This window comes from Equus caballus, chromosome 31 (genome assembly GCF_041296265.1).
Source record: "Equus caballus isolate H_3958 breed thoroughbred chromosome 31, TB-T2T, whole genome shotgun sequence".
Classification (NCBI taxonomy): Eukaryota; Metazoa; Chordata; class Mammalia; order Perissodactyla; family Equidae; genus Equus; species Equus caballus.
Genome location: NC_091714.1, coordinates 450,266 through 473,763, shown reverse-complemented (window position 1 = coordinate 473,763; position 23,498 = coordinate 450,266). Strand labels below are relative to the sequence as shown.

Genomic DNA, 23,498 nt, shown 5'->3' with positions numbered 1-23,498 from the left:
AAATTTGAACATAGACTGGATATTTGAAGAATTATAGTTAATCTTTGAAGATATGATTATGATACTGTTGTTTTACTTTAAAATATGGTCATTATCTTTGAGAGGGTTGAAATATTACAGATGGAAGTTACTGGATTACTGGGATTTGCTTCAAAATAATCTGGGAGTGGGAGGAAGTGAAATAAGTCTGGCCATGAGTATAGGTGAAGTCGGGAGGGGTACGTAAGGTCCATTATATTAGTCTCTCAGCTTCTTTAGTATGTGCTTGAAACGTTCTGTAATGAAATACATGAATGAATGAAGCATTGGAGGAATTCAAGGAAAAAATAGCTTGAACCTCATAATAAACCAAAGCATGCTGGCCCTTTAGATGATAAACAGACAAGCTGTCACCGTCTGGGATACTCCCTCGTTTAGGATGGACACATGAGCTTCCATCCCCACATCACAACCATGCATCAGAGCGAGAGGTGCTGAAGGAGCAGGAGGCCCAGCTCCAAGCTGGCTGTAAATTTGGAGCAACGGAAGATCTTACATGCAAGTCTTCTCTGCTGTAAAATTCCAAACTTATTTTTCTCATAGGACCATGAGGGACACGGGACAATGTAAATTTATTAATGGGATAAGAGAAAGTGAAAATGCCCCTAAATCTACACCAAACTTTCTGATCAGTTTTGACTGGTAATTGTTGCCTCCAATTTGTGAAATCTGTAAGAGAGAATGCATCTATTTCTCTTTAAAGTTGACATTTGACATCACACCCAGCTTCCAATGGAATAGAAAAGGCATTGGTCATTTCCCTGTGGTTTTTTCTTAACTTCTTTTGCGGGGGACATATTCCCTTTAAGCATTTCTTAGCCCAGCCATTCGGAGGGAAAGTACATCCTTCGATACCATTTGCTTTATTAGAATTTTGTAAAGTGTGTTAAAGGTTAAAACTCCTTTCACCTTCATGAAGCCCGAGGGAAGTCGGAATTTTCTGTGGTTTTCTCCACACAACCCAGAGTACGCGTCTGTCTGAGAATCCTGGGGTTTCACTTTCATGATCCAACAGATAAATCGGACCGTTATTCTGGCCGGGCCGCCACCTCCCTGTCCAGCAGGCTCCAGGTTCAGTCGGCAGCGCTGTGGGCTCGCGCCCTCGCAGTCAGCACAGCAGCACTTCCTCTGCCAGCCGCTCGCCACGAAGCAGCTGCGGCTTCTGAAAGCAGTGCTCATGGAGGCAGTAGTCTTCATTCCTAATCAGGAGATGATCAGGCAAAGCCACTGATGTCAACATGGCTGGTGAAAGAGAGATATCCTATCAAACCACCTGATTTTTTACCAATTCACGCCAAGTTACCAGCCAGATTTTTTTCGTGAGGTTGATTACTACGTTGCATCCACAATCAAAACAAAATACTTTGAGGTTGGTCGGCTCTTTGGAGTCATGCAAAAATGGAAGAGGAGTTATTAAATGTGGAATTCTAAATTTACAAAGCTTTGTCCACAAATTTAAAAAAATAAATGATAAAAGTCAATTATGGAAGTCTATACAATAAAGAAAACCATTCATACTGGGTCTCTCCACTATATTAATTTGCATGTTTTTTCTCCTGCATTATTACATTCACATTTTCGCATACCTACAATTATGGTGCACAAATAATTTTGCATCCTGTTGATTTTCATTTAATGTTCTGCTACGTTACTACAGGACTTCACAGGCACCATTTTTTTTTTTAAACTTTTTATTGGATTATGATAGTTTACACCCTTGTGAAATTTCAGTTGTACATTATTGTTTGTCAGTCGTTTTGTAGGTACACTACTTCACCCTTTGTGCCCACCCCCCCCACCCCCCCTTTCCCCTGGTAACCACTAATCTAATCTTTGTCTACAGGTTTAAATTCCTCATATGACTGGAGTCATACAGAGATTGTCTTTCTCTATCTGGCTTATTTCACCTAACATAATACCCTCAAGGTCCATCCATATTATTGTGAATGGGATGATTTTATTCTTTTTTATGGCTGAGTAGTACTCCATTCTATATATATATATGATATCTTCTTTATTCAATCATTAGTCGATGGGCATTTGGGTTGCTTCCACGTCTTGGCTATTGTAAATAATGCTGCAATGAACATAGTGGGGCATGGGACTTTTGGAATTGCTGATTGCAAGTTCTTCGGATAGATACCCAGTAGTGGGATAGCTGGGTCGTATGGTATTTCTATTTTTAATTTTTTGAGGAATCTCCATACTGTTTTCCATAGTGGCTGCACCAGTTTGCATTCCCATCAGCAGTGTATGAGGGTTCCTTTTTCTCCACAACTTCTCCAACATTTGTTATTTTTTGTTTTGGCTATTTTTGCATAGGCACCACTTTTAATGGCCACATAACATCCCTTGTAGTGAGTATTTTGTAAGTTGCTTAACCATTTCCCAATTGTTGGTTATTTAAGGAATTTAAAACTAAAACACCCCTCTTGTGACAAGGTTTTTATTCACCCACATGTGCTGCCCATCAGGTCCCCCCAGCAACAGCCCTGCTAAGCGACGGGCCCCACGGGAGACGCTCCAGGCCTTTTCTCAAAGACAACCATGAACACTACACGACACAAAGCTTAAGGCTGCAAGAAATGACTTCAGTGTTAGGATTTGGATCTCATGCTGAGGCGCAACACAGGGATCCGAAGCTATTGCCTTCCTTCTCAGAAGCAGTGGAGAGCACAGGCTCCTTCCTAGACGCCCACATGGCCCCTCCCCTCCTTAGCCTCTTGCCCGTTTGGTTTTTCTCTATGGCGCTCATCGCCTTCTAACAGACTGTAATACACACACGTTTTCTCTCGTGTTGGTGTCTCACTTCCCCCACTATTCCGTGAGCTTCTCCAGAGGAGGACTGGGGTCTCTTCTGTTCAGGGTCGCATCCCAGGGCCTGGCACGGAGATAGCGCTCAGCCGGTAATTGGGGAACAAATGAACGTTGCAAGCTCATCCCCAAGATTCTCAAATCCGTGGCTTTTTCTTGTTATCAAGTCTCAGCTCCCCGTCAGCGCCTCCATAATCCCTTCCACTACAGTAGCTCCCGCCTGCTCTCTGCCACCTCACACTCTCGGTTTTCCTCGTAGACTCTGATGTCTTCCTGTTTGTCTGTCTGCTGTCAACCTCGAGAGCAGGGACTTCATCTGTCTGCTCACGGTTGTGTTTCCAGGACTTAGAAAGTGCCCAGGACATAGTAGGAGCTTGAAAATTGGTGAAAGAATGACTAAATTGAGCACAATGAGTGTCTGGATATATATTCTAACCCAACCTCTAAGTGAACAACATAAAACAAGCACATTCTGATTTCCAGGAAAACGCATAATTTAGTATCTATGCTCTCATAATGCAGCAATGCTGGCTTCAGCGCTGGTTCGTATTCTCTTCAGACCTGCAGAAAGGACTGTCACGAATCGCACAGGCTCTGTGACACTCCCCGGGTCTCCCCGGCTCTGTCCTTGTCCTCCATGCTTTCTCTCAGTTCACACCTTTCCCGCAGAAATGCCCTCCTTGCTCAAGTCACTGACAACAGCTTTCAGGAAAAGTTCTCCCTGAGAAATTTCACAAGGAAACCACAAATGGAGAAAACTTTACGACATTTAAAAGGTTTCCAGAGTCTCAGGGTCCAGGAGCAAGATGGCTGGAGGTCTTCTGGAGATCTTCCCTAAGCCCAAGAAGGTTCCGGAGAATCTGTAAACAGCACCCTTCCAGGAAGCTAAGAAGAAGGCTGGTGTGGTCCCACAGGACGACTTCCGGAGAAGCTATGAATGTTCTCAGCATCCTAAATGAAGAAGAGAAGCAGCAACGTCGTCACAGACGGAGCAGCAGTGTCGTTACCTTCTCAGCCTCTTTCGAGGTTCCCAACAATCAACTCTAAAAGAAAATGAGAACTGTCAATAAGACAGAGTTGAAACATAGAAGAAAACAGTACCCAATTATAGCTTTTAAGATAGTTAAAAATAAATATTTAGAAAGAAAAACGAAATTAAATAAGGAGTCTTAACAAGTCTATTAGAAGTGTTAATATTTCAGACAGCCTTGAATTCAAATATTTGGTCAGATCCTATATTAAAGCATGTTTCAACCTTTGGTTTAGAAAATGTGGTCTTTATAAGTACAGACTCTCCACTTATCTCCAGTTAGGGCCAGTCTGCCTTGGACTTACTTGATTTCTCTTCTAAGTAAAAGAGAAAAAAGGCGAAATTACCTGTGATTTAAAAGGAAAATACACCCCTTGCCGGTGGCAAATGAAAGCAGTACAGGCCAACACTTACTAAATCAATAGGCATTGAGTTAAATCAAGAAAAGTGAATCTCTTCTTGCATTCTCTTGGGGTGTCGTTGGACACTCCTCGAAGGAAGCGGCCTGCTCACCGGGACTTAGAACTCTGTTAATCAGAGATTGTGCTTCACAACTTTGCAGACGGTTCCTACTACGAGCACAAAATCCTCAACCCAGAACCTCAACACATTTATAGACTTGGGTCCTTAGATCATCATAACATCAAGTTCACTTGAAAGGAATTTACCAAAGCACAAGAAATAAAAGGATTTGCTGGCAGCAGAAAATAGAGAGAACACAAAGAGAGGGAAAGGCCAGCAGCACGAAAGGAACACCGAGTCTTCATCTCAGCTCTGCCACCAGTCAGCTAGCTGCCTGGCAAACCCCATAAGTTTCCCTGTTTCCAAAGAAATTCTGTTTTGATCCTTGTCTCCCCAAACCACCAGCAGTCCCTTCTCCCCTCCTTTTTCTCTTCCTCTCCCCCGCCTCCCCCCCCGACCCACACCCCGCCAGGGCCCCCAGCATACATCGCTACCTACCAGCTTTTTCGCTTAGCTCCTCCTGGTAGAGATGACTACTCGTTTTGCTGGGTCTGTCTCCTGTCCTTTCCACTTTGATATGAGGATGAGCTGAGATGTACGGGGTCAGCCAGGCTCCCCTCCTTCCACGTTATGAAACAGGATTTACGATTACGCTCAGGGCTCTCACAGGAGCTCAGCAAAGTCTACACACTGGCAGAACTTGGCCAGCAACCCACTTCTTTACAGAACACCAGATCCCATGCTGTGGGACAGCCAGGCCAGGTGCGACAACACTGCCATCTGGTGGCCTCTGGGAGTGGACGCAGAGCTGACCTCTGATGAAGGAGGGTCCCACCGCTTCCCTGGACGGAGGCCAACTCCTCTTCCAACTCCGCCAGCTTCACGCAGAGCGCTCTCCAGCAGGGTCGCACTGCGGAAAAGGCACAGCTTGTTGTCTGCTTGAGGACAAAGTGGTGTGAGATCACAATCCGGGTCACCTATGCTTTCTAAGTCAGCCCTGTGGACATCAAGCTACACCCGATGTTGCTTCTTAAGTGGAGATTTTCCCGTTATAGGAAAAACGTTTCTCAGAGATGATGACAAGCTCCAAGGAGCCACTAAGACCAGGAAGAGCCACGTGGGCAGCTAATCTCATGCCGGAGGATGGAGGTGAGCAGACGCCCGTGAAGCATCCTCAGGACAGACGCTGGGCACTCGCTCAGAGAGGGTGACCATGGCTGGGGCAGTCAGGGCCTCTCCCTTCGTTGGATGCTTCCAGAGTCGCCACATCCGACATGCACACAAGCACCCTGTGAGCCTCTCCCAGTCCAAGAAAAAAAATGAGCCTCAGGATGTTAACAAACCCACGGTGACCTGTGGGTGGAACTCCCCTCCCACCAGCTCTCTCACACCCTCTGTCCTGGTGGAAAACGGGCTGACAGCAGAGCGCAAGCACGAGCTTCTGTACCCCAACTCTCCTGGCCTTCAGGCTCCCCAACAGTCCACACTGCCCATGGACGCAGCCGCCCTCTCCTTCTGGGAAGCGACAACTTGAAGAGAAGTCACCTGGAGCCCCTTCTCCAAGTTCAGGTGCGTCCTGCTGCTGGGAACAGAGAGGGCTGGCAGGGGAGGGGTGGCCAGCAGCCGTCTTGCTTTCGCATCTGCCTGGAGCTGTGGGCGGCACCTGGGCTCCCAGCGCGTGCAGCTCCCGCTGGACCCTCTCTAGCCCCTACTCTGCTGCTGGGCCAGGAGAGTGTGCAGCTGCCCAGCCCCTGGGCCCGTCACTGATGCAGGAGGCCAGGAGGTAGTGAGGCTGGCGTGAGCGTCCTCATGGCCCCGCTCACAAGTTCCAGACTGCACTGCATCCCCACCTCACAGCCCTTGTCCCTTCCCGACAGCCTGCCCTGGGGCTTTTATGTTCCAGCTGCAAACACAGAGACCATCCAATCAGCTCCTTAACTGCACGAAGTCAAGCCCTATAATGAATCCCTTACTACATGTCTCCCAGGGGTTGTTTCTGACGGAACCTGAATGAAGAGGAGTTAAGGAAGTTTTCAAATTGTATGCGCATCACTTGGGCATTTGATTAAAAAAAACATGCAGATTTTCATGTCCCAGCTCGAGTCTAGGACACTGTGTTGGGGATGGGCCCAGGAATTAGTATTTTTTTTCTTCTGAGGAATATTGGCCCTGAGCTAATACGTCTGCCAATTTTCCTCTATTTTATGTGGGACGCTGCCACAGCATGGCTTGATGAGTTGTACTAGGTCTGCACCCAGGATCTGAACCCATGAACCCTGGGCCACAGAAGCAAAGCTCACAGACTTGAGCACTATACCACCAGGCGATCGAATGTTTTAATAAGTGCTCTATGTGATTCTGATATAGGGGATCCACCAGTCACAAACAGGGAATGGGAGACCCTTGGGTCGGAAAGCATGCTAGTTACTGCTCTCGAGCCATAAAGGGCTCTCCTAGGTAACAGGAACAGAAGGCAGGGAATGGGCTGGCCGGTGGTGTAAAAGAAAAAAGGCAGGGAAAAAACCTATCAGTGTAATTAATAGTCAGGACATTTTGATAATAAAGATCATTTTCCTACTAAATGTTCCATATTCCTCTCAAGTAGCATTGCAAAGTCACTGTCTTGTAGCCTGATTTTTCTGTCTGCAATTAGAGCAGGAAATGTGGCTGTGTGGAACATGGAGGCCTAAGAGTAGCACCTGCAGGTCACAAGCTCAGCTCTGAGCCTCCAGAGCCCCACTGGGCGGCTGCATGGACCTCGGACTGCAGGAAAGCACTTCCGCCCTGTCTGACAATTAAAGGAAAAACAGACATCCACACAGCATGCCAACTCAGTGTGTACACCGTCGTGGCGAACCAGAGGGGAAGCACTGTTTTCCCAGTTTCTACCATGATCGGTTTCTCTCAAGCCCTTTCCTTCTGTGCTGTGGGCAGGAATGTAAATCTGACGTATGGAGGGAAGTCGCAACATAATGGTAGCTTTCAGGCGAGGAATTGTGGTTGAACAATCTACAAAAGCCACCCAAATGACTGGAGTCAGCTAGCTCCAGAAGGATCAACATGCCAGCACGCCCTGAACGAGCTGGTGTGGACTCCAGCCCCCTTCACACACAGACCTTCAAATGAGACCATGTTCAGGGCCTAGAGGGACATCTGCACCTGAAGGTGGAAAAGAGCTCACGCATTTGTAGAACTTGCCCAGAAGCCTTGGGGAGTGAGGACCTTACCAAAGTTCTAGACACACCAATTTGTGTAATTTTAAACAGTGAAAAACTGAATCCCTCCAAAAAAGGAAACTCCTTGGAACAACAAAAGACCTAGTTTATATAATTCTAATGGTTAATTTTAAATCAACTTGACTGGATTACAGGGTGCCCAGATATTTGGCTAAGTATAATTTCTGGGTCTTGAGGGTTTCCGGATGAGATGTGCATTCAAATCACTAGACTGCGCAGAGCAGGCTGCCCTCCCCAGTGTGGGTGGGCACTGTGCCATCCGCCGAGGGCTGGAGGACAGGCAGAAGGGAGAATCTGCTCTCTGCCCGACTGTGGGCTGGGGCAACAGTCCTTCTGTCCTTCGAGACAGCCTCACGCCATCCGTCTTCCTGGTTCCCAGGCCTTCGGACTCAGACTGGCACTTACACCACCCTATCCTGGATCTCGAGCTTGCAGCTGAGGGATGAGGGACGACTCAGCTTCAGAATCACTTGAGTCAATGCCTCGGAACAAATCTCTAAGTATCTACAAATATCCTATTGGTTCTGTTTCTCTGGAGAACTCTTGTACAATAAAGAAATATTAAAAAATGTATATTTTGAATGGGATAGTCTATAGTTTTCAGTTGTGATGTTATAAGGGAAATACAAACAAGATCTCAGCAAGGTGTCCCTAGCACCTGTGACAGAGCATTTAACAGAATTTGTAGAACACTTCTTAAAATTTTTTGATAATTTTAAATAAATTCTTAGCAGGAGGACACTAGTAAAACCCCATTATACCATAGGTTGTTGCTACAAACAAATCATAGCCCCCAGGTTGTACTGTACAATTTGACTTGTTCAACACCGAGACAATTACTCCAACATTGTATATAATGGAGTTAAAACGTATTTAATGGTTCTAAAACAAAGACCACTTTAGCTCTATAAAAATTTAGGTCTTTTTTTTTTTTCTGCTGAGGAAGATTCACCTGAGTTAACATCTGTGCCAGTCTTCCTCTATTTTCTATGTGGGATGCTGCCACAGTGTGGCTGCCAATTAGTGGCACAGGTCTGTGCCCAGGAACCGAACCTGGGCTGCCAAAGCAGAGCACACCAAACTTAACCACTAGGCCACAGGGCCAGCCCTACGTCTCAATTTTAATACTCCTAGTGTGTGTAAAATTGATCCCAGATTTCTGGGGCAGCCTGGTGGCATAGTGGTTAAGTTCACACATTGCACTTCGGCAGCCCAGGGTTCGCCGGTTCAGACCCCGGGTGTGGACCTACACACCGCTCATCAAGCCATACTGTGGTAGGCGTCTGACATAAAGTGAAGGAAGATGGGCACAGATGTTAGCTCAGGGCCAGTCTTCCTCAGCAAAAGGAGGAGGACTGGTAGTAGATATTAGCTCAGGGCTAATCTTCCTCTAAAAAAGAAATTCATCTCAGATTTCTGGCTAAAGCCCATTTAAAGGGCATTTGCTTTTATAATTTTCTTCTATTCTGGTTGAAGATTATTCTCCAAAACAGCCATTCCACATTGCTTAACCACCCCAGGAATGGAGAATCTTAAGAAATTCCATTTACATCCATCAGTGTCTTAATAAACCAAGATGGCTTAAAGGTAAAACCGGGTAGTCTACAGGGAATATGCCCTTCAAGGCAAGGTGGGTGGACTAAAGAAACACAAAGAGCCTCCGTGTAGGATGGGCTGAACATCACGACGACAAATGGATCAAAGTCAACTTCTCCAGATACAGTTCCTTCTCATAAATGTGAAGAAAAACTGACACGACCTGTACGTTTTTTCATCCTTAAAACACAGAAATAGTTCTGAAGACAGGAAAGTATGGAAGAATGAGGAAAACGACAGGAAGAAGGAATTCTACTTCCTGGATCTGTCCTTCTGCGAGAAGACAAGTTATCAAATGAGAACCTGAGGTTTTATTTTTAATAAAACGAGTGAGTGAACAGTTCCAAAGGACAAAGTTAACCAGTTTTGAACCGATTAAGGCTAACAGCACATGGATCAATCCTTCCTCAGGGGAACGGTCTCCTCCCTGATGCCCTCCTTGGTCACGATGCAGATCCTGAGTGCGTCCCCAGTGTACACGTCCCTCTCGGCAGCAGAGATAAAGACGTCTTTCACGAGGCCCATGGCTCTGTCCAAGGACAGCGGGACGTGCTCCACATTCTGCATGTTCTTAAAGCCAACCTGGTGGGACAGGAAACTTGAATGAAGCATCGAGTGACAGCACAAAGGAGGGTCAAGTCTCCCCCAACACATGCACATATTGAAGGATTCGTAATAAACGCATAAAATAAAATGTTGCTCAGCTGAACGCTTCCAGATCTGGCTGAATCACACAAACCTAACATCTGACAAATACTCACTGAGACAAAGCTCCTGCCCCGAGAAGCACATAGTCTAGAGAGGCAGACATCTGTAAGCAGAGCATCTCGCAGAACGTGCGATAACTAACAAGAAAGAAGAGCGAGGGGAGCCCCAAGCAGCCATAACTAAATCTACTGGAGGAAGAAAGGCTTCAGCAGAGAACACGCTAGAGTGGGGATGAGGAAGGATAAAGTGGAGTTAGAGCGGAGTGACCTTCTAGACAAGGGTGTGGGGCGTCCGAAGGCTCGGACAGGACATCCTCTCAAGGATCTGGGTGGAAAGCGGAGTGACGGGAGAGGAGGCAGACACGCAAAAAGCAGAGAAGTCACCATACGTGACACAGTTTAGAAAAGCAGGGAGCATGAACTAGGGAAGCCAGCTTGAGACAGAGATGTGAGGAAACACCACCCCGGGCAAGACGCCATGCAGCTCTGAGTTCAGCCAGCAAGAATGGAAAAGGAGGGCAAACTAAAAATTTACTTGGAAGTGAGACACAAAATTAGGTGACAGAGAAATGATGAGTATGGAGGAGAAAGGTATTTTCATGATCTTCAGGTAAAGATGGCAAGAGGAGACCTGAAAACACGGACCAACCGTGGCTGACATAAGAGATTTTGAAGTCAAGAGAACACAGGAGAAGCTGAAGCCATGGGAGCAGCAGAAGGGCCGCAGAAGCGTGGGCACAACAGAGGCAAGAAGGTTTTGGGGGGGCAAATCTGCCTAACAAACTCAGCGGTGATTTACAAGAAAACCTGATTGCCCTGCTCTCCCCAGCTAAGGAAGAGGACTCGGAGGAAAGCGATTCGTGTCAACGTCACCACTACCTGGACGCAGGCTCGTTACCTGGTTGTCAAGCAGGGGCTGCAGCATGGCGCTGGCTGAGCCTCCAGCCTTGAAGGAGTCTCGCTGGTAGGAGCCCACTGGGTCAAAGCTGTACACGGCTCCCTTCCCTTAAAGAAGAAAACAGTCTCCATGAGGATGCATCCTGACCACAATCCCAAATCAAGGTAAAGGTAAATTTACTCAAAGTGTGATACAAAATGGACCAGCAGCTAAAATTTTAGCCAAATTCCAGCAAGAAGCACACTCACTGTTGTCCAGGTGACACCCAGCAGTCTGCCCAGCTCCCCTCAGAATGCAGTCAGAGGCCCACCTCCCACTCATCTCCATTATGGTGTTTGCCACCAGGAGCTTTAAGCTCCCTTCACACTGACGTCACCTATGACTACCCTGCAGCTCCCAATGCGTATGTGGTCTCACAGGTGCACTGGTTAAGGATCGGGGTCCTGCTCTAAGTTCTGCACCAAACTCCTCACGATATTCCTAAAAAATGAGCCAGTCCAGTTCCAGTACAGACTTGCACTTAACATTTCCCTAGCAATGACCGTGAGCAGTCCCAGGGAAAACTTACTGTGCATTTTTAAACTAATAGCAAGCAAATTCTTCAGCATCAGCACCATAAAAAACCAATTTACTCAAGGAGAAATTTCAGAAAAACACAAAAGCCACAAGAAAAGGTTAGTTTTGCCTAAAATATAACCACTTGCTTTGTACTACCAAAATTAAGAATCACTCTTTTTGTCAGAAAAACAGGATCTGAATCCACCCACTGTTAACCTAACAGTCAGACAACGGTGAGTGGGTGGATCAACGGGGCTTGCAGGCTCCCTGAAGCGAGCACCAATTATGATGCTTTTTTATGAAGAGCAATCTGGCGTGGGATCTATCAAAACGTGAAAGTACTACCTTCACTTATATAATGGGATTTGTCTACAAGAACGCTTACATCAATACACAGAGACCATCTCTGTATCTCTGAAAAGAGCAAAACCTTAAATGCAACCTAAAATCCATGAGCAGAAAATGGCACGTCCACACAGCGATGTACAGCCCAGGAAGAGGAAGACGGGGCGGGGACACATCCACAGGACAACGTAAAATGAAGAGCTCTGTGACACGTATAGCACGGTCCCATTTTTGTTTAAAAGCATATGAAAACCATACATATATCTGTATAAGCACACAAAAATGTACGAAAAGATAAACAGCAAATTGCAGTCAGTTATCTTTGTGGGACTGGAGGCAAGAAAAGGGAATCACCTCGTAAGCTTCAGTATTGACTTTATTACAAAGAACAAGCGTCCGTCACTGTAATTTAAAAAAAAACCCTTTTAAAAACAACTGTCCTGGGTGTGAGAAATCATGGATCATTTACAAGATGTGACTTAAAAGTGATATAACTGATTGTTAAACCACATTACACCAGAACTGAAATGCTCCAGCAGTTACCCTGGGGATGTGAGAGGACAGTTTTCTTACCACCCATGGACAATGGCCACCCTTAGCTGTGTGTCTTTTTTCCATGTAGAATTATGAAGACAGAATTCCCTGCTGAGAAGGCAGCCTCTGAGGTCACCTAGGAGAACCCAGGGGAATGTTTCCGCTGGAAGCAAGCTTAGGACGAGGAACAAGACCAGAGCGGGCAGGTGACTAACTTCAACACAAGAAGAAAGGATACAAGGTTTAAAGTCAGAAGAGCAACTGTTATCTCGTGAGCCCAACAGGCCACAAGTAGAATGAGGCCCACACTTGAGGGTGGAACCAATCTCAGAAAACTGCACTCATAGACTTGAGGAAAACACGAGTAGGACAGAAAGACCCTGAGAAAAGGCAAAAGAGACACCTGTAACAGCAGTGCAGAATGGCATGAGTCTTGACTGTAGATATAAAGTGTTTTTCTTCATCAAAATAATTCCAGTAAAGCAAAATGTTCTCAATGTAAAAAAAAAGCCAGACAAGTCCTGGAAAGAAATAGAGGTAAGCCTGGGATGGGGGAGGCCTTTCTAACAAGCAGGACACTTAATCCCATAAAGAAGAGACTGACAGATTTGCCTGCAGGAAACTCAGAAACCTCTGTGTAGCTAAAGACACCCCCAAAATGTAAAAGACAGAGCAGGCCTGGGAAGCATTTGCCACATACACTACAGAAGGTTGACACTGGTGGTTGGAGTTCTTATAAATCAACACGAAAAAGACTAACCTGAAAATAAGGAAATGAGCAAAGATTAATATATGAGTCAGTCTCCAAAGAAGAAATGAAAAGGTCACGAAATACAAAAAGATGCTCAACTTCAATAAATGAAAAATATACATAAACTAAAACAATGAAGTATTTATTGGGCAAAGCTGTTTAAAATGTGTTAATCCTGATACTGGTAAGGATGCAAAAAAACCCCAGCTACTCACACCCCTGCCGGTAGAGGGCACTGGCTCATGCTTTCTGAAGGGCAAGCCAGTGACATCATCAAAATGCAGAGAGCATATATTATCTGACCCAGAAACTTAACTTCTAGGAATTTTTTCCAGGGAGATGAGCTTAGTTGGAGAAGCACACAAAATTTTATGCAGGGATGTGCATCCTGTTGTTTATATTAAGGAAACTGGAAACTACCTAAATGACCTTCACAGGACCAGTAAGCAAACTAGGGTGCAGTTGATCCCATTGTCCTGAAGGTCAGCAGTTGATCTCACTGTCCTGAAAGTCAGCTGCTTACCCCAGTGTCCTGAAGGTCTCTGTAAGGAGCGCTGCTCCCCAGGTCCCCGCCTCACCCACACAAAAGACAGAAGTTCAGTCTCTTGAGACCCTGACAGAGGCGCTGGACTTGGGGCAGCAGGTTTAGGAGCACATCAGATGGGGTAAAGGGCAGTAATGAAAACAGAAGCATTAAATGCAAAGTTGATATGCCACACAATGCAGACCGTAATTTACAATCAGACTTTGGAATATCACTCTTCAGTCTGAATGGACAGCTGAAAATGAACAGAAATTTGAAAGAAGCCTCCAACACAGAAGACTGAAGCCATAAATAAACAAAATGAAAAAAGCAATCTGATAAAACGCAGCCAACACAGGAAAACTTCAAAGGAAGTACAAAAAAATCTAATAACAGGATACTTAAAAAAAAAAATAAGGAAGCCAGAAATAAGAAAAAGCTCGTGGAAATTAATAACAGCAGAAATAAAAACAACTCTGTAAAGGATGAGAAGCTAAGTTGGAGAAATCCTCAGAGTAGAACAAAAAGAAAAACAGATGGACAACATGCGGGGAAAAAAATGAGGTAATACAGGACCATCATCCAGGTGGTTGTCAAGAAGGTGGGGAGGGGAGATGGAGGAGAAGACACAAGAAGTGAGAAAAGACCCCAGCCAAGGAACAGCACGCTAACATTCAGAACACCAAGACAAAGAAAAGACCCTAAAAGCAAAGTCTCAAAAAAGGTGTCCTGATTTCTTTCTCAGCAATCTGCTGCGAGACGTAAACCACTCCAACAAGGAAAGACACCCAGAGAGCAGCACAGCGGGAGGAGGGAGCTGAAGACTGTCTCGGGGAAGAGAAAGGAGGGCAGAGGACTACTTTATTACACATAAACTCCTCTAAGAAATAAAAACTAATTTAAAGAATAATCAAAGAAACCGGGTAAGATGAGAAAAGATGGTTAGAAACGTCTGGGGCCATCGCCCAAACCATCACGTGGAGATCAAGCACCGGCCACGCACCAAACCCCAGCTGCTGAGCAGATGCGAGCTTCCCCAAATGAGCCTGACTCTCAGGAAAGCTCCAAGGACACTCCAGCCTGCTGAAATTCAATAGTAGCTATTATTAATGTTGCTAAAATCTGAATTTATTAATCTGATACTCACGTCAAAACATAATGTGAGTCAAGAAAGGCACGAGAGGTGTCCAGCCTGCTGGGTTAGGCAAGCTAATCTGTGGTTAGAAGGACCTAGGTTTACGGTAATTTCTATTCACCATTTCTATGATTTACATTTTCTGCTTGTTTTCAAGGAAGGTTGAAATCCTTGAAAGAAATGGTGTCAACCTAACCTGTCTCCATCTCAAGCTGGGGGGCAAAATGATCAGAATGCTCCCTGAGGCCACATATGGGGTAGCAGTTAAAGACGGGGAGAGCAACGAAAACAGAAAGGGACAGGAGTTGACGTCTTAGAGAGAAGGAACTGAGAAGAGTCCGACTCCTTCCCACCCAGAGTCTCCCTCAGAAGACACACTTATTTCCGTGGCGGTGTCCTCACTCACACACTCCTGGAACTTCTTCTGACAAGGGACTACCCTCAACGGTGGCACAGATCTGTGCTGGGAGATTGTATTTCGTTTTGGAAGCAACCAAGTCAATCCAAATGGGACCTGGCGAAAAACATCAGTGCCCCTGCTCCGAAATACAGCTTTGGATCAAAAACAGGATGGAAATATCAAGTAACAGGAATGATTTTCTTAGGCCTGACTCTGACAGAAAATTAAAGAGGTGTTTCAAAAATATTCCGAAAACACTGGTGGAAATGCATGCGTTTCTTCTAAGACATCACTTTTAAAAAACTTATCGAAGTTAAATACGCTTGTTAATAAATTGTGATTACTTAGAATCATACTCAGGTCAACCTTCTCCAAGTCAGACTTCTTCCTATAAGATAAAAATGCTAATTATCTACTACTGAACTCATTCAAGATCTTGAGAAAACAGTAAAATAACTGACTTCATTCACTATTGGAGCTTTAATATATCACTTGCTGTGTGTCTTTAGATAGTCATTTATTTCCCTGTTAGTTTTAGTTTCTTCATTGCTTTAATTATCCAGAAAATGAGGTTGTTGGGCAAGATGGCGTTTATAGCTCTTTTCAACTCTAGGTGGAAACACACATTTAAGAAATGCCACCCCCTCCGTTTTCCAGAAAGAAAGAATCTACCTTCTTCATCAAGTCCCCCGATGATGTTGTAAACGTAGTAGGGAAAGAAGCGCCTTGAATAGAGGATTGTAGACAGCATCGCAGCAATCGCCCCCGTAGTCATGGCCTTGTTATTGGAATGCTTATACATCTGCAAACCATTAACAAAAATAACAGACATGGAGAGGCAGAATATATATACTAGACTAAACAATGAACAGTAAAGTGAAAAGAATGAATGAGTATCTTGCTGAAAGGATGCTTATTTCTTTCACAATAGAACAAGACAGTATTACTAAGAATATCAATTCATGATACTCTCATTTTGGGTGGTATAAAAATTTTCAAGGGACAGAATGCTAGGTTTAAAGACTATTTTTCACGCCATCTTATCTCAGGCACTGCTGATTTAAGAGCGAAGGCACACTTACATGTGCATATGAGGTGACCTGGGGAAGATGCTTCAAATCCAGCTCTCCACTCTGCATCTAGACCAGGGTCAGCAGACTACAGCCCGTGGGCCAAATCCAGCCCACCATCTGCTTCTGTAAATAAAGTTTCACTGGAAAACAGTCTCGTTCATTTATTCCATGCTGTCTATGCCTGATTTTGCCTTACAACGGCAGAGCTGAGTAGCTGCAACAGAGACCAAATGGTCCATAAAGTTGAAAACATTTACTATCTGGTCCTTTACACATAGTTTGCTGACCCCTGGTCAGACCCAGATATAACTCCCTCTGCAGAGCAGGTATCTGTGCAAACAGAAGGTGCGGGCGGAGCACCCTTGCTCTGCATATTCTAGTGCAGGACAGTGGTCTTCCTCCTTAAAGCATCCACCATGGAGAACAGAAGCATCCAAAACAGGATCTCATACAGTGACTTCCAATCCTAGATTTACCACCTCCTTGGAAATCCTAAATTATGCAGTAGACCGAGAAATTCTACAAAAATTACAAACGTAAAATGAATTTAAGTTTACCAATTTCTTTGTCAGCCACAAAGCATGCATGTCTAAAGAGAAACCAGAGTACTGTAAAATCAAACAGTGACAGTCAAAATACTGAAGAAAGACCGGAAATGAGCTACATGTGATGGATAAATTGGTGTACGGAAGAATTTTTTCCCAAGGAGAAGGTTATAAAAAAAATTCTTAACTTCATTTCATTTCACAAGCATGCACCAACATTTTATTCACCTCACCATTTATGTAATAATGTATGAAAGAAAAATTTCAAGGATTGTGTATTAAGGTAAACTCACTGTTCCTTTTCTCATTTTATTAACAAAACACTAACCTCCATGTCATGCTTATTTTTGTTCTCCAAGTTCCACTTACAAGATATGCATTAGGAATTGTATAAATATGTCAATAAATATAAGTCGCTGAAGCTTTCGATATAAGTAAAGATTTTAAGTATTAACAATTGATAAATACGAAACGAAACCATTTCTACACATTCAAAAAGCAAGTGTCAGTTAAATAAATGCATTTCACACTCCAGTGACTATGACATTGCTCTTAAGTGTAAAAAATTTCACGTTATTTACAAATAGGCAAAACAGAACATGATCACCCCTAATTTTTTCATATACCAGATGGACTTACCAACTATGTAAAAATCATAACATATATCCTACAAAATTAAGTGAGAGTCAAGGCACATAATATTGATACATGTAGTACGGATATTCCACAGCCAAGAAAAAAATGTCACTAGGCTATAGTTGCTTGAGACACAGATCTATATAAGTGAATACTGACATACGGTGGCTTAGAGTCCCACTCCAACCCTGCAGTGCTGCCAACTGAGAAGAATCTGTGTTTGCTGGTTATTGCAGACAAAATTCATTTTAATACAGTCCAAACTACTCCTATCCTGTTTTCCTTGAAACCAGCTGAAGCAAACACTGTGTAATACGCACAGGCCGTAATCAAAATCCAGATAGGCTTTGGGTTTCATTAAGAGCCAGTATGCCTTTGTTCTACATGCCTGCCCATCTTGCATGAAAGACACGCAGACAGTGAGAGGTCAGCCCCTTTAAAAACTGCAAGCAGGGTAGTCCCTCTCATTCTCTCACTTCTTCCTAATATGAACCTTTTTCCTCTCTTCTACCCCCATCTATCTGGTGTCACATCTTCCCCAGGGGCTGTCAACAAACACCTGTTAAGCTGTTGGGTGACATGGGCTTAGGCTGTGACTCTCATCCACACTCCTGGCTCATTCTTTCCTGTTCCTGCTCACATGTCCTGTCCAGTAAGAGTGCAATGTTGTACAGCGGGAAAGCATGTCACCTGATGGTACTTCAAACCACCCTCCCGTCTAAAAGCTTGGCTCCTCCACAGAAATTGAGTTGTTTGATTTTGAGGGAAGAATATCTTCAGAGGAACTCCCTCCCAGGGTATCTCCAAAAAGGATAGAGAATCCTTTCTACTGTACAGTCACTTTAACAAACGGAATTTCCTGTAGTTTCACATTATGCTGTGTTAGTGATGCTGCATTGACAGCGTCACTTCATTTCTAGGATAGCCTACAGTTTCACCTGCGGACCCAGCACTTCTCCAGTTATTCTGAGCAGTACTGACCGTGTATGCTTAAAATAACGTAACGAACTGTTATTAACTTTCAACAGTGTAGACATGCACAAAGGCATCTACCTTTAGTCTTGCTTCAATAATCTTTGTCAGGGTAAGACAGTCTCCATGGAAACCGCTGCATCCAATGACTGTTTTGTCTGTTCTGTAAAAAGCACATTTCAGGAAATTGAGTTGATTAGACAATAAGGCAAAACACGTCTTGGACAATTTTAAATTTAAAACTCCTATTCCCATTATTTACTAAATGGTAATGGGACAACTAGTTAGCCCTTAGAGGGGTGGGAGGTCTGAATCCTGAAATTTCACTCCTTGTATCACACGAATTACAGGTGGATCAAAGACTTAAACAAAAAATGAAACTCTGAATGGACTAAAGAAAACATAGGTGACTTTTTTACAATCTTGTTTTGCGGGCAGCTGATTTAAGTATGATACAATCCAATGTCCATATAGAAAAGTGTCATAACTTTGCATAAAAAATTAAAACTTCTACAAAGAAAAATAAGATGACCAGAGTTTAAAAAAATAAACCAAAGAATATATATTTGTAGTACATTTGACCAAAGTCTAATTTTAACTTTCTTGTGTACAAAGGGTTCCCACAAATATGAAAATCATTAACAACACAAAGGATCCTGGGGATGGAATGCACAGCATGGTGACTATGGTTAATGATACTCTATCACATATTTGAAAGTTCCTAAGAGAACAGATCTTAGTCCTCATCACAAGAAAGCAGAATCTTGTAATCATGGATAGTGATGCAGACGTTAAGCAGACTTACTGCGGTGACCATTTTGCAATATACACAAATATGGAATCATCGTGTTGTACACCTGAAATCAATACAACATTCTGCATCAATTATACCTGTATAACGACCCCCCCATGGAAAGATGGGTAAAGTTCTATGAAAGCTACAGAGACACAAGTCACCATACACATATGAAAAGAGCCTCCATGTCACTCAGAAATCCAAATCTAAACAAGAGATGATTTCAACCAATTAGAATGGCCAATAATGCCTAATGCTGGTGATGCCGTGGAAAATGGGTACTCTCAGATACTGGGGAAGAGTATATATGATCTAACTTTTTAGAAAGGACATTTGGGAGTACCTAGTAAAAATTTAAATGCACAGCACTTTCACTCAACAATTCCACTCTAGAAATTCATTCTGTCAATATACACAAATTTGCAAAGATATACTCTAGGCTCGCTTGTGTAAGTATGACGAAACACAAATTTAGAAAATCGTTTTCTAACAAAAATGCAAGCTAAGCTGCAAAGAGGCAATCTAGAAACTCATGAAGCAAATTGTTCAGAAGTTGAATCTCTTGCAGCATTAAATCATCACAAAGCACTGGGAAATGTGTCCTTAGAAATATTTACTTACAATTTGTAACATTTGGGGCTGTCCCGGGTGTGAATTGAATATCCTTCACTCAATCGAGTATCAGAAGCAACAATGGAAAAATCTTCTCCAGCAATTGCCAAGATAGTACTGAGGAGAAAAGAAAGACAAAAACATTAATGAGTTCTTCCAGATGGCAGTAACTCCTCTCCCAACAGGAGAGGGCTCCATAGCACATATAGGGATAAAATTCACTAGATGTGAGCAAGAGCAGGATTCAGATGGAAGAGGGAAGATGGGGGGAAAGGAGCCCTGGCTACACGTCATCTGCGAAGAAGACATTAAGTACTCCCCAAAAACCACAAGCCTAAATCAGAGCAAAGGTTCTTTTGCAGATGGTCACAGAAGCACCTCTGAATTATCATCTTCAAAAAGTTAAGCACCTATTTTGTGTAAGGCACTGATAATACAAAACAGCCAAAGGCAGGGCCCTGCCCAGGAGGCTCAGGTGTAGACAGCGGTACCATAACACAAGCTATCGGAGCTGAAAGGAGGCGCTTGGTGTTTTCATTTCTTTATATCCAAGCCCTTCTATAACGTCTAGCATTCCGTAGACACCCAGATATCTGTTGAAAAATGAACAAAGATCAAACTTCTCCCTTTGTGGTTGTATGATCTGACAGCAGTTTACTGAAGAGGCCTACAGCGTGAACTGCAAAAGCAGACTGAGTTCCAATTCTGACTCTCCTACTCAGCAGACATGACGCTGTGGGTAAGCTGCTTAACTTCTCAAGGCCTCAGTGTCCTGATATGTAGATCAGAGGTCATAATGGTAGTGATCTTGTCAGGGTGCTGCAAGGATTGAGTTAATAATTGTAAAGCCCTCATACTAATGCCTGAAACATAACTGGTCCCCCAGTAAGTGCTAACTATGATCACTGTGGCAAACGTATGAGCAGTGATCACTGAGGACGTGGGCTCTGGAGGTACTTGAGACCTGTCCTTGCCACTCACTAGCTCTGCGACCTTCGACAAATCATCCAAGTTCAAGTTACGATAACAGCAGTTCCTGTGTTACAGGATGACTGTGAGTTAATGACATCACTCACAGAAAGCACCCAGCATGGGGATAACAGAGCGTAAGCACTTGGAAAACTTTAGCCACCATCCTTACTGAGGTGGGATGTGCACTAAAGCTCTGAAACGGAAAAGAATGGCATTCCTGATAATATGGGCAGTGAATAAAGGAAAACAGGTAATAATTCAAATGATACATTCAAACAACTGGTTCAGGTGTCCCTTTTTGTGTAAGCAAGTGGAGGCTTATGTGCTGGACAGGGATCCGACGACAGAAAATCCCAAACGTCAATCAAAGATTTTGGAATTTTAGCGAGGGATCATAAAGGTTATATAAGCAAGAACGAGGAAAGTTCCATCTGCAAAGTGGAGTTTTAAGAAGACTAGCGTGACAACAACATGATATGAGAAATAGGACAGAAACAATGTTCCAATAAGATTCATGCAACAGGAACAGGAAGAAACAAATCCAAAAAACATAAACACACAAATTGTACAAGTTTTTGTAACTACCAAAATGTGTGAGAAGCTGGAAGAGCCAATTATGACATCCAAGATTTTAAATTTGGGTAAGCGATGGCATAATTATAAGCAGTGCAAAGGAGAAGAGGTGATTGAGAGGAATAATTAGCTTGCTTTCTGTCTTAGTATCTTGGGTTAAGGTGAGAGCAAAGAGTCCAGGTACAAATGTTTTATTTAAGAAGCCAGAATTGAGAGACTCGTGAGAGGTAAAATTGGAGAAACAGATTTGTACATTATCCTCCCATGATATGTGACAGGGCTGAGTGACAAACATGGAGGTCAACGAGTTGAAGTTTAATCACAAGTAAAGAATTAGAGTAGAAAAAGATAGGGAACTGAACTTTACTATGCAGAAGCAAAGGCCGCCCAAGAGCAAGCAGCAACACACGCTGGACAAAAAGAACAAAGACTGAGAAACGGTAATTTAACAACCAGAAAGTCATAAGTGGCTAAGTTTTAGGGCAATAATGGCTTAAGTTGGATTACAAGGGGTTAAAAAGTGAGTAAGAAGTACTGAATATTAAGTACCTTGAAAAGTCTTAGAAAAAGTTGTAACTGCCCCATGAAGGGTCTAATAACCCATCTTAGGATGTAACTATTCACTAGCTGTCACAGGAAGTGTTAAGAAGGGCAATGGCAAGAGCAGACGTGCTCAGTGGCAACAGAGCCAGGGATTCAGGTCCTGGCTCAGCTCCACACCAGCTCTGCACCTGCAGCCATTTAACCTCTACGAGCCCCAGTTCACTTGACAAGATGGGGCTAAGACCATCTAACGCTCAAATATCGTGAGGATTAGAAAAGATAACCACTTGAAATTTACAAAAAGCTTCTCTTGATTCTTCTCCCAAACTAAAAATAGCTAATAAAGATAAGGAAACTTGGGTTCAAGAAGTTGAGAGGTACCCAAGACCACACCGCCCTTCAGGGGCAGAAATAAGGCTAACATCACAGGCCTCCATTCTCCTTCCAACATACTCCAAACACCTGCCTTAAAATTTCTAATCCAGAAGTACCTGCTTAAGTAATAACTAACCCAGTTATCTTAACCATCTGTCCGAATTGGGTGTGCATGCTTTCAAGCACAAAGTCTGGTTGATATAACCATTACTTCAATTTACATTGTTACGTCGATCTTCATTCAGAGCCCTAAACAGAATCTTTCTATCAATTCTTTCAGCGTGCTACTAAGGGAAAGTATTACGCGAGATAAAGCTGGCACCAAAAAAAGAAAGACAACTTGAACGCAACATGCAAAAACGCACACATTAAAAGGTCCCCACTCTGAGTTTCTGTTTCCTTGGACTTAGCTAAACCTTAAAGACAAGTACTGATCTATGAAACTAAGCCTGGACAACTCATCCTACCTTCCCCTTCAAACAGAAAATGACCGCGTCATCCGATCGGACTTCGCAGCGAGCAGCGCCACCACGACTATGCGCCTCGGACCCGAACCTCGGATGCTGGGCCGCCCCTCACCGCCGCGCCTCGGACCCGAACCTCGGATGCTAAGCCGCCCCTCACCGTCGCGCCTAGGACCCGAACCTCAGATGCTAAACCGCACCGGAGGACCGCGTCTAAGATCCTCCAGGTCAGAGGCAGGTCTCAGAGCCTCCCTGACGTCTCCCTGCGGCACAGAGCGGGGACCCGCGGTCGTCCGCACCAGACCCGGGGGCCGGCCACCAGAAGCCGGAAGCCAGGCGGCCCGAGCGCCCACGGCTAGGGGCCCGGGGCGGCGACTCGAGCAGGAACGGGGGAGAAAGCGAAAGCGCGGCCCTCGGGGCTCACCCTCCGTTGAAGGCGTAGGGCGAGAAGCGCAGCTGCACAGGGCCCGCGGCGCCGTGCGGCTCCAGCGCCGGGTCTCTGCCGGAGCACGGCAACCGGGCAGCGGAGGACAGCATCGCGCGGCGCGGCTCCTGCTGTCTCACGGCGAGATGGCGGCCCCGCCGGAAGCGGCGCCACTTCCGGCTTCCCCGCGGCGCTCCCTCCGGCCGCTCTATCTCGCACCCTCGTTGCTCCTGGAGGTTAGCGCCCCCGCTTGGCGTGTCGGTACCGGCGCACCCCCGTAGCAAGAAAGCTGACGGATGTAAAGGGTTTTCTTTCCTAAGAAAGCATTCGAATTCACTTGTGATGGACAAAAATTTTAAAGTCTGACTATACAAAAAAAATATGGTAAAACTATGGAGCAACGGAAACTCAAATACTGTATTGGAGTGGAAATTGGTACAGCCAAATTTCGAAAAGGGGTTGGCACCACCTAGCACAGCTGAAGA

The 23,498-nt window shown here is 44.4% G+C and overlaps 1 protein-coding gene and 1 long non-coding RNA gene across 2 annotated transcripts; both read right to left on the bottom strand.

Annotated features, from left to right (window-relative positions):
* Positions 1-1,994: 1,994 nt before the first annotated feature.
* On the bottom strand, positions 1,995-6,710 carry LOC138921617 (uncharacterized). The gene is made up of 2 exons (XR_011434332.1): positions 4,844-6,710; positions 1,995-3,896 (listed from the first exon to the last, which is right to left on the bottom strand). It is a non-coding gene; the product is annotated as an uncharacterized lncRNA (long non-coding RNA).
* Positions 6,711-9,468: 2,758 nt separating this feature from the next.
* Positions 9,469-23,494, bottom strand: PSMB1 (proteasome 20S subunit beta 1). Its single transcript, XM_001499372.6, has 6 exons — positions 23,014-23,494; positions 19,672-19,779; positions 18,336-18,417; positions 15,701-15,830; positions 10,783-10,889; positions 9,469-9,759 (listed from the first exon to the last, which is right to left on the bottom strand). The coding sequence occupies exons 1-6, from the start codon at positions 23,124-23,126 to the stop codon at positions 9,574-9,576; spliced, it is 726 nt and encodes a 241-aa protein (XP_001499422.1). The 5' UTR covers positions 23,127-23,494; the 3' UTR covers positions 9,469-9,573.
* Positions 23,495-23,498: the final 4 nt, after the last annotated feature.